At 40.4% G+C, this 10,571-nt stretch overlaps 1 protein-coding gene across 1 annotated transcript; it reads right to left on the bottom strand.

Moving 5' to 3' along the window:
* Positions 1-883: 883 nt before the first annotated feature.
* On the bottom strand, positions 884-10,072 carry c1qtnf6a (C1q and TNF related 6a). The gene is made up of 3 exons (XM_085403425.1): positions 9,963-10,072; positions 6,871-7,053; positions 884-5,809 (listed from the first exon to the last, which is right to left on the bottom strand). The coding sequence occupies exons 2-3, from the start codon at positions 7,043-7,045 to the stop codon at positions 5,256-5,258; spliced, it is 729 nt and encodes a 242-aa protein (XP_085259551.1). The 5' UTR covers positions 7,046-7,053; positions 9,963-10,072; the 3' UTR covers positions 884-5,255.
* Positions 10,073-10,571: the final 499 nt, after the last annotated feature.

Genomic DNA, 10,571 nt, shown 5'->3' with positions numbered 1-10,571 from the left:
TTTTCAACGGGAGCCTTGAACACTTTGTTTACACGGCAGTGCAAAAACCATAGCGTACTTCATCTCAACTGATGTTAAAAACACAAATGTCATATTTGAACTTGATGGCACATTTTAGAAGTATTCATGTAGCTGGAATTCAGAGAAATAATGTTGCGGGGCAGGAAAGGTTAATCTGCTCTTCTTTAGTGTGATTATGTACAATGCTAACATTAATCTACCAGACTGCGAAAGGTTACACAATGTAAAACACAACTATCACTTTGAATGAGAGCTGAGAATCGTGGTGAAAAACACATGGCTTGTAAGAGAATAACAGGAAACCAGTGCAGCCCACAAAAATGTTAACAGGAAATGCTGACCGTGTCTCCAGTGTGAACACTTCAGCTCGCCACTTGCTTTAGTTTGTTTGTGCTTGTATATGTTTGTGATTCATATCACAGGTGGGACAAGCACCTCTACTTTTATTCCTCAAGGTGTCAGTGTGGACAAGTTTATCACCATCTTCCAGTCATTTTGTCGTGGCTGCCAGTGCTGATCTGGGCACCTATATACTAGAGCAAACCTAAATATTCGTGGCTTTAGTTCAAACTGAAAAGACAAAAGTGTACCATAAACATGGCATGTCTTAAATATGCTTCCTGATTATGCCCAGTAGATTATGTCAGGCAGATAAGGTGCTGTGATGTATGTGTGATTGGCTGGAAACCCACCTTGATGATATACCCTGACAACAAATCAACAAATCTAAGTTTAATGATGCAGGTTCCAGCTGAAGGACTGACCCTAGGGACACATGATGGTAATGTGAACAAGTGAATGGCAGAAAATAAATAGTTTAGATGAGTAGAAACAAATGAACAATAACCCGTTTTCTGCTTCTTTCATTTATTTTATATAACTCATGTCAGTCTGTGGGGACTGACATGAGTGGACATGAAATAAGACGGTCTCACAGTGAGAATTACATTGAACATGTGTCCAAAAAGACGTTCTTATCATTATTGTTGCTGACTACTATAAACAACATTCACTTTTTATTCCAGTCACGGAATAACCAAAGCTGGATAAGCAGTCACTGCTGTTAGATCATCAACGGCACGACCTTAAAGGTGGAACAGACTGTATATAAAAGATGGATGTAACCCCCATGACGTCACCCATGGTGAGTGAGGGTCATGCTGCGTTCCATTTGTCTCAGAAGTGAGAACTGGGAGTGATTTGACACAAGTGTAGAAAAACAGCACAACACCTGCTTTTGCTCTTCAAAACATCGCTGCAGTGCTTTCATGGATATTGGCTGGTCAGTGCTCTATGTATGGCTTATTTAGCGAGTCACAAATACACAACAGTGTATACACAACTTCAAATGGAGCGCACTGTTAGATTTAACCATGAAACTGAGGCCCACGGCACGCTCACTGCCTTATGACTTGTGAGTCGTGAGCAGAGATGGGCAGTAACGCGTTACTGTAATCTGATTACTTTTTTCAAGTAAGAAGTAAAGTAAGGGATTACTATTGCAAAAACGGTAATTAGATTACCGTTACTTTCCCGTAGGAACGCTGCGTTACTGCGTTACTAAAACCGTGATTTTTTTGCGAGAATGTCTCATGACAGTGACGTAAGCGAGTGCGACGTTCGTGACAACAGCTGTGTGCAGATCAACAGTGGATCATGTATCGAGTGCGGGAGAGAGTATGAGCGTGCAGCGTTTAAAGCGAGGAAGCACTGACCTTACTTTGAGTTTGATTCCATAAAAAGTGACAAAAACATTAGCGTCCGTTGTGCGTGGGAAGAAAACTTTTTACAGCGAAAAAAACACCCTAAACAAGCACCGAGTGCGCTACGGCATAATGGGAAACTCACAGAGAAACTCACGGATTCTTCAACTGACCGCTGCGGCACACCTGCACCAGAGCACACCTCCGCCTGCCCCACTCCTGCTTTACAGGTGAAAATAGAGCAACAGGACCGCTAGTCTTTGACTTTATTTATTTTCTGCTGTGTTTTACTTGCATCTATTTGAAAGACTGAGTGTAAACACAAAAAAATATTTTATTTTATGTGCTGGAATGTGCAGAAAATAGGTTTAAATGTTAAACTAATTTCTTCAAGTTAGAGAATGTTGCAGATAATTTCATTTTTGCTTGATGCATAAAGTTAAAAGATTAACACTGATAAAACAAGTTTAAAAAAAAGAGACTTTTCCATTTGATTACATTTTGTATGATGGATTATGCAGAAAAAGTAGAATTGGGCTGAAAAGGGCAGAAGTAATCAGTAAAGTAACTGGATTACTTTTTGGGGGAAGTAATCAGTAATTAGTTACTGATTACTTTTTTCAAGTAACTTGACCAACACTGGTCGTGAGTATACGCTGATTTATCCTGTTTTGTGACTCTAATAATGGTCATATTTACAACGTGAACCCAACTGTGACCTGAAATTAGTAACTGAGCACATAAAGTCATAATGAAAATGTTTATTCTCGTCACAGGGAAAGGAAAGTAACATTACTTATTTTTCTTTTAACAGCCTGATAAGTCTCCCCCTGCTGGCCATTAGAAAGAATGCAGGTTTAAAGCAATACGGCAATGGCTCACTTTTTAGTGTATACAGTTTAATTAATGCTTCATTCTCAAATATTACATTATGTATCAATGTTTGGAGTGCTTTTAATATTCAGATTAGTATTTGTGTTTTGTGCTGCATTAAGCTCTGCAGTCCAGAGGGCAGCGTAGTTTCATTTTCCTTCACAGCTTTAGTGACATAACTTTGTCGGGTTGTGTGTCTGCACTTCCCTTGTAATATCTAACGAATGCTATCAGGGAATTTCCTCAAACTGACACAAATGTTTATGTGGAATCCAGGACGATTTAAAAAGTTTTTAGTGGTTAGAAGTGAAGGTTTACTCAGATGAAATGATGACATCATAAAGGTTAAACATCGCAGTTTTGCAACAAAAAGACTTTTCTGGCTGTTATTTATCTGTTATTAATGCACGACTCAGGATTAGAAGGTGAGAGTTATTCATTTGCTGTCGTCTGGAGAATCAGTTTTCTCACTCGTTAGAGTGTCGAGTCATTTTAAACTATGACTGCCAGAGCTTAGCTATTTGTGTTTTTAATTTATTGGTTTTGCATGCATAAAAGATTAAAGTTAGCTGAAGATGTAAATCTTAGAAGGAAAGGAGAATACTTTGTAAAATATACATTTCCCAAACCCAAATTCAGCAGGAGTTCAGTTAGCACTGTGTTTTAGCAAAACTCACTAACAGCAAATCTTCCCAGTGAATGTCATATAAAATGCTTCTGAACACCAAATACAGATAATTTTTCATGTTAAATAAACAGATTGAGCCTGCATCTTTGTAAAGTTCATGCTTTGTTTAATGCATCTAGTTTTACACATCAGGGGCAGGAGTGATGGATTCCAAACCAAGACTTATTTGATATTTGATGGTTTAAAAACATGTCTGTGATTGAGAAACACAATGAAACTGCTTTGTGGGTTATAAAATGTTATATAATGCAAATTTTTCTTTTTTCTTTTTACTGTGGGGTTCATAAGAATATATTTACCTCTCTCATTTGGCAAATATGAAACTACAGCTGCCAGCTTAGCTCAGCACAGTGGAAACAGTCCCCCCACCTTTAGGTAAGGGTAACAGAATCTGCCCACAGTCACCTGTAAAGCTAACTAATGTGCATGTTTCACATTTGTGAGAGCTAAGACTAAGCACCATCTCTTACAGGCAGGTGTGGGCAGTCATTTTTTCCCCTTTATGAGCACAGCTGAAAGCAATGAATCTGTTTGATTGACGCTGGATCAGTATAAGAGTCGTTGGTGCAAGGAGGTGATGCGACTGATCGTCTTGGTTTTCCAAAGTCAGACTGACTTTGGCTTTGAGCCCCCGGCTGAAGAAAAGAAGGGCTTATGTTACACTCCTGTCAGAAGCTCAAAGCAGACCCTGCAACCGTATCCTGTGATACCTGTTGAAATGTGAATCTAATCTAAAGACAGATTTCAGGGCCTAGGCTATTGCACACCTATTGTTTGATGTATCCTGTTTTAAATGGTTTTATTTTTTCCTCCCTGAGATAAAGATATTTAATTCAAGTTTTTCTTTTTCTTTTTAATAGTGATACAGAGCATTGCCCTTGTAGATTCCAATCTGGTGTGGTTTTAGGGTTGCTAAACCCTGTTTTTTTCTTTGCTTTTTTTGGTCCTAGACCGGCGATATCAAACTCATTCTATTGAGCCACATGCAGCCCGCTTTGATCTTTGGGTCAAAGCGGTCAAACGACATAATAATTGTGTAAAATGACACAAAATTTGACGATAGTTCATTGCACACACTGTCCTATAATTATTGTTATTCATTTAGAGTGGACTTAGTGGAACAACAGGAACGTTTCCTGTCATTTAATTGTTTATCTGTTAGTTAAAAACTTTTCTTATTGATAAAGACTGCCCACCCCCATTGCCAGTCTTTATCAATAAGAAAAGCTGTAAAACTTATGGAAATACAGTTAAAAGTTAAATATTTATGCACTCCTTACATTTACTAAAGCCGTCCAGTGGGCCGGAATCAAGTCTTCGCTGGGCTGATTCTGGCCCCAGAGCCTTATGTTTGACTAGACAGTGGAAGTGCTGCAGAGAGCTGGTGTGGTTTTTCTCACTGCTTCTTGCATGCAGTGCAGTAGATCTAAGCGGTAGAGGCCACTTGAGACTTCTTGACAGATCTCGCTGTTTTTTCTGTGCAGTTGACGTGTGAACATGTGGTGATTGTTTTTTTTATACTTACTGCAGAAAGCACACTGCCCATTTTATTTAGTTAGGCCACTCACTGCTGTGCAGTATTTAAATTATTTAATATTTAACTCATTATTTGTTGATTTCGTTAAATGTATTGTTTTGTCTTCTTAAATCGGTGACGACTTCATATTTTCTTAATATTAATATTGAAATTTTGAATCTGAATGCGCGTGTATGGCTCTTCTTGAACCTAAAATTAGTATAAATTTATACTAGTAAAACAAATGTTTTAACTTTATACTATTAACAAAGTGTCATTGGGTTTTACAGTGTTGTGTGGATTTTTTTTCAGCCCACCAGTGAAATCTGGTAAAGCTAGGAGTCTTTCTTTTTATATAAACATTTTGATCTTGTTGAGTATGTGTTTATCTACAAGGACAGTTTTGTGGTAAATTGCTTTCGAGCTCGACCGGGTACAGTAATACTCGGCCGATTCATTCCTTCTCTTCACTGGGCTTGATGAGGTATCCACTGAACGTTATGTAGATATCTACATCGTCACTGTAAATGGCGTTCTCTCTCTCCCTCTTGTACAGGCGGACCCACACCTCATCGTTCAGCTCCAGCTCCAGCATCAGGCTCTGACTCTGCATGATTGAGCGGTCGCTGGGCTGAGCGTACACAATCGCCCGCTCTGTGTCGTTCTGCATTATGTGGAGGTACGTCTCCTTGAAGTTCCACGTGTGGATGTTGACGTTGAAGAAGTAGATGCCTGGGATGTGGCAGACGAACGTTCCCTTGAACATGTTGAAGTGGTCGTCGAGGTTAACGAAGACCGTGTCGAACACAAGTGCCTGATAGGAGTCCAGGCTGTGAAGGGATTTTCGACGGCCAACGGAGAAAGCAGAGTACTGGACTTTGCAGGGGTCTCCTGGGAGACCAGCCTGACCCTTAGAGCCTTTTGATCCCGATGGCCCAATAGAGCCTGGAGGTCCTTCAAGTCCAGCTTTGCCTGGTGTGCCTCTCTCACCACGGTCTCCTTTGTCACCTAAAGTGAAAATAATTACACGACAGTATGAGATCATTTTTAAAAAGTCCAAAACCCAGAACAGTCGTTTGATCCTGTTTGAAACTCTACCCATAGATGGTAGAATCATGCCCTTCAGAAAAATGGTGAGGATGAATTTAGCAAATAACATGTGTGATACTGTCATGTCACCAAGGAATGCTTCCAGCACCTTGCTGAATCTGTGTCATGAAGAATTAAAGCAGTTCTGAAGGGAAAAGGGCAAACCAGTATGAACCTGGTGGCCAGTGAAGTTGAAGCAGAGCTTTTAACATGAATGCCGTTGGGGGGGGGAATTGAACTAAAAGTACATGTAAGAAAACTGTCATCTTGCAAATGAAAGAGCTTTGCAAAGAAAGCTGGTCTAAAATTGTCTTTGAGGCTGTCGGATAATCATCCAAAACCTGCAATATGTTCTGTGAGTGGTGTGATGCTTCCTTCTGATGCCAATGACCAGCTTGCTTTATCATAACAAAGAGCATCATGTTAGCTGATGTCTGTGCTTGAAAAAATAAAAACAAACAAAAAACAGGTAACTGGATTTATTTAAGTTTTTGAAGACTTTTCACCTCTAATCGAAAAACTATATTTGCTGATATTTTTTGTTGAATAAAGTATTGAAATAAATAGTTTTCCCTCGCCGTCCATCATCTTTATCTATAGTCTCAAACACGACCAAATACTTCAGCACAGCCATACTTTCTGTTTTTGCACATTATACAGTGTAGAAACACTGGGCCTGTTGTGTTGTCTTTGGCTCGGTTGTCCAATGACCTGCATGGCTTCATAAACATGTTGCCTTCACTCTTTTTTTGTTGCCATAAATTCCATCCCAACATAACTCTTTATAAAACAAGACCTCTCCTTAAATTTCAAATACACATGTGTTTAAAAGTGTTTTTCCCCCCAAAATTCTGGCTTTATTGTGAAAACCTGTGAGTCTGCAGATGTTCTACTACATATATTACACAGGTTCACACAGAAAAATGATTTGGTGCTTGGTGACTTGACTTGACCTCAGATGGCTGCTATAGATGTGTTACCTTTCAGAATGGTCATGTTGATATATGTGCGGACCTCAGGGGCATAACTACTTGGCTGGGCGCCGCTGCCCTCTGCTGGCTCCAGGTGATCACAGCAGTGTCTGCAGGGGACTGGAGGAGGCACCGTGGCCACCAGGCAGGACAAGGACAGGAGCAGGAGGAGGATGCCCGACATGGCTGTAACTAAGGTGAGAGCAGAGAGTTAATATCTGCTGAAAAGGGACTCGAGAGACTTTTCTATATTATCTGGAATTTGTGTGTCATCATCCTGGTGGTGTCCTGGTGACACTCACTGTAGCAGAGTTTCATCATCCAGTTTCCCAGACGTATGTTAAGTCTGCTTGTTGGCTCAGACTCAGCAAAGACCTTCAGCGAGAAAGGTTTCTAATCCTGGATTATTCCACGTCTGGGAACTTGAGCCTGCACTTCTAGCTGTCTTTTTACTTTCTGAACGCGATAAGTCGCACAAAGCATGTAAGATAAAGTCATGAAACTTTACCAGTTTGTAGCTGAAATCAAAATGAAACCCAAGTGGTGTAATCACATAGCGAGATGGCCTATATGTGGGATGTCAGTTGTTGGACAGCTGCTTTGAAAGTGAGATAATGATGTCAGAAGCTGGAAAAAGAAAGAGGAATCTGAAGCAGTGAGCCAGCAAAAACATGCATCAACCTGGGAAGAAAAATCAGGAGACTGGAACTGTGGAAAAAAAAAATCAAGTAAAGCTTTTTGTTTTTTTCAAGACAGTCAGTAAGTTTGAATCTGGACTGCAAGAACCATAAATCGTTTGAAAAATGACCCTGGGCTTTTTTTGTTTTCAGATAGCAAACTCTGGAGAACTGGGGGATAGGTGATGGCCGTCTGCCAGACTCTCTGTGTTCAGAACAGGGTGTACTGCTGTGTTTATAGGACAGCTCGGTCCATAACCACAGTTGCATCCTTTACACACAGGTGGCTGCTCAGCTAAAGACCACGAACGCAACCTCTGCACGCTCTTAAAAATAACTTGCTCTTGTTGTTTTGCTATAATCAAGAGAAGAAACAAAGTAAGAGCCACCATGAAACAAAGTAAGTCTGTAATGCGCCTTAGCAGATATGAAATGCCGGTATCCACCTTCACAGCGGCCGATATTTTCCGAATGTTTACTTGGCACCCTCAGGAAAGGGTTCTCGTGTAACGCTGTATCACATCGTACGGGTTTTCCTGAAATGTTACATTCACATTTATTTGCATATTTCTATGGGACATTACTCTTAATAATCATAGGGGCAAAATAGAGGCGCAACCACAGAGTACTTGAGAAATGCCATCAAAACATCAGGACACTATCAGATGCAGAGTCAAAATTGTGTATAAAATGCATGTTTTTAAGGTGAAGACTTGGATTAAGACTTCACAACAAAAACAGGATTTTTGTAAACGGAACTAATAATTTGAAAATGCTATTTAACCCCCCCCAATTATTTATTTATGTTTTTGCCTTGAATTAATCCTGATAAGGACTTAGTTTTCAGGATTCAGCTGTGTCTAACTCTCTTTCCTTTTCTTTGACAGTCCATTTCAAAGGGACACTTTCCTAAATGAGAGAAGCAGGAGGTTTTCTGTGTCTGAGTCATATTTTAGCACTTATGTGTCCACCTTTGTGCTACAGACAGCTCTGAGAGGGTTTGAATGGTTGAGTTGCAGTTGATTAAACTAAAGGTCATCTTTTTTTGTTCACCAAATCCAAAAAGTAACAGAGTCCAAGGGTAAAATGATGAAAACACAAGAAGAAAAGAAGCAAAAGAACACGGAGAACAAAACAGGAACAAAAACTGATGACACGACAAGAGCAATAAGAAGGACAGGGCTATTTATACACCGAGGACTAATTGGGAGAAGGTAAAGAGGGGAGGGGAATGAGACGCAAGTTAATGTAATCAAGACAACCAGGACAAACTGGAAGTTTCAGCCAAAACAAGATGACTCACTCCAAACATGAGACAAGCAAACACTGGAGGACAAAAGTTAGCACAGAAAGATGAGCCAGAGGGTGGGGATGGCAGAGAAACACCAAGGACACTCAAAGTACCCCTAATAAAGATCAAGAGCAGAAGCAAAAATAAAGAATAGAGAATGAAAAGCAGGAATGAAAAGTCCAAACACAAAAATCAAAGCACAACAATAACAGGATAACCTGAACTCAAATATATTTAGGGAGAATTCAAAATCCAGAACAAACACGATGAGGAAAATCCTCTCAGACCACCTCTGTGAGCAGTCTAATAAAACCGATAAAAACCATCCCCATGGTGTGAGGTCAGCTGACTTCAGGAGTTCTAACAATAAAACTATGACTCCATCCTACAGTTCGTCTGTCTGAGGTGCAGAAAGCACCATATGCTTGGAGCAATTCATAGTTACGTAACGCTAATCAGGGGTTGGATTTAGCGCTATGTGGGTAAATGTGCACTGTTTTGCAGATCTTTAGGAGTCTCACATAAATTCTGCTGATCTGCTGCTTCAAATTAAATAAAGTAGAAAGCAACAAAAAACAAAACAAACGCTCCTTTCCCAGGTTACAGGTTACATTATTGGTCATTTGTGCTTAAACTTGAATTTATAATAATTGATTGTGATTATAGATTGATGATTCCCCCCACCCACCCTCACCCCAACTGCCTGAATGGTGTTTTCTTCCTTTCTCACAGTGGAAATGTGCTGCTTGCTTGTATTTGGGTCCTTCTGGGATTTACCCAGATGTTTGACATGGCTCACGCTCTGACCAAGGGTATTACATAAGATTTTCTCTTTTTTTCTTTCTTGCGGAAATCTCTACTTGAACTGGAAACTTGTAAATCAAACGGGATTTTCTCCTAATATCACGATGAAAGGCATGTTTACATACCGATGCTTCTTATTTCATAGCATCCATAAGTACATGCAGTTATTATGCTGGCTGTGTAGTCCACACTGCAGCATTATACAAGTTAAAGCCAAACTGTAGTTAGTGAAGCCTCCGTGCTTTCTAGCAGACTGTCATGCATCACAATCTCACATCACCGCCACAGCGCTCCCATGCAGCCGACTGATCTCTATCTGAATGACTCACCTCGTTCACGTCTGCACTGCCGCTTCACACCGCTCAGAAGACGGGGACGGAGGAGGGGGAAAGTCCTGAGTCAGCAGCTCCCTCCCTCCTTCTCTCTCTCTGTCTGGACCTCTTTGTGAATTAGATGTGAAAAGTTTCCTATAGAAAGGAAGTCCTTCTTTTCTCCCTGACCCCTCCTTCGTGGAGCAAGTATCAGTCCGTTCATCTGACAGTAAAAGATGCTCAGTGATCCGGATCTGAGTTTTTTTCCCCCCCTGAAACATAAAACTGATGAACATGTGAAGCACCTAAAGCCTTTCATTTGCTCAGAGTTGTATCCCCAATCTGCCAGATGCTAATTAGGATCAAACAACACGCCTTGTTAAAGTTTAGCAGCACAACTTAATGATGATAATACCACCAGCAGCAGCTGGTATGTTTAGGGAAAACTCTTCATATCCTCTAGGGTGTGAGCTTCCGCTGCTGAATATCTGCAAACTTCCAGACCTCTCATCAGGCGCAGCTGCCAGAAGAAAGAGAGGGAGAGCAGAGAGAGCAGGAGTATAAAAAAAGAAGGAATGTCCTAAAGCTTAAGTAACCTACCGTCATATTGTGTATTATATCACATGA

This window comes from Rhamphochromis longiceps, linkage group LG4 (genome assembly GCF_057381845.1).
Source record: "Rhamphochromis longiceps isolate RC_006_pf linkage group LG4, R_longiceps_female_GT1.1, whole genome shotgun sequence".
Lineage (NCBI taxonomy): Eukaryota > Metazoa > Chordata > Actinopteri > Cichliformes > Cichlidae > Rhamphochromis > Rhamphochromis longiceps.
Note: the sequence above shows the minus strand (reverse complement) of the source record. Positions and strands in the feature narration are given on the sequence as shown.

Bases quoted from the DNA above. Each gene is read 5' to 3' on its own strand.
- c1qtnf6a (XM_085403425.1), bottom strand. From the start codon at position 7,045: ATGTCGGGCATCCTCCTCCTGCTCCTGTCCTTGTCCTGCCTGGTGGCC. The intron at 5,810-6,870 runs GTAACACATCTA...TTTTCACTTTAG, and splicing joins CAACATGACCATTCTGAAAG to GTGACAAAGGAGACCGTGGT.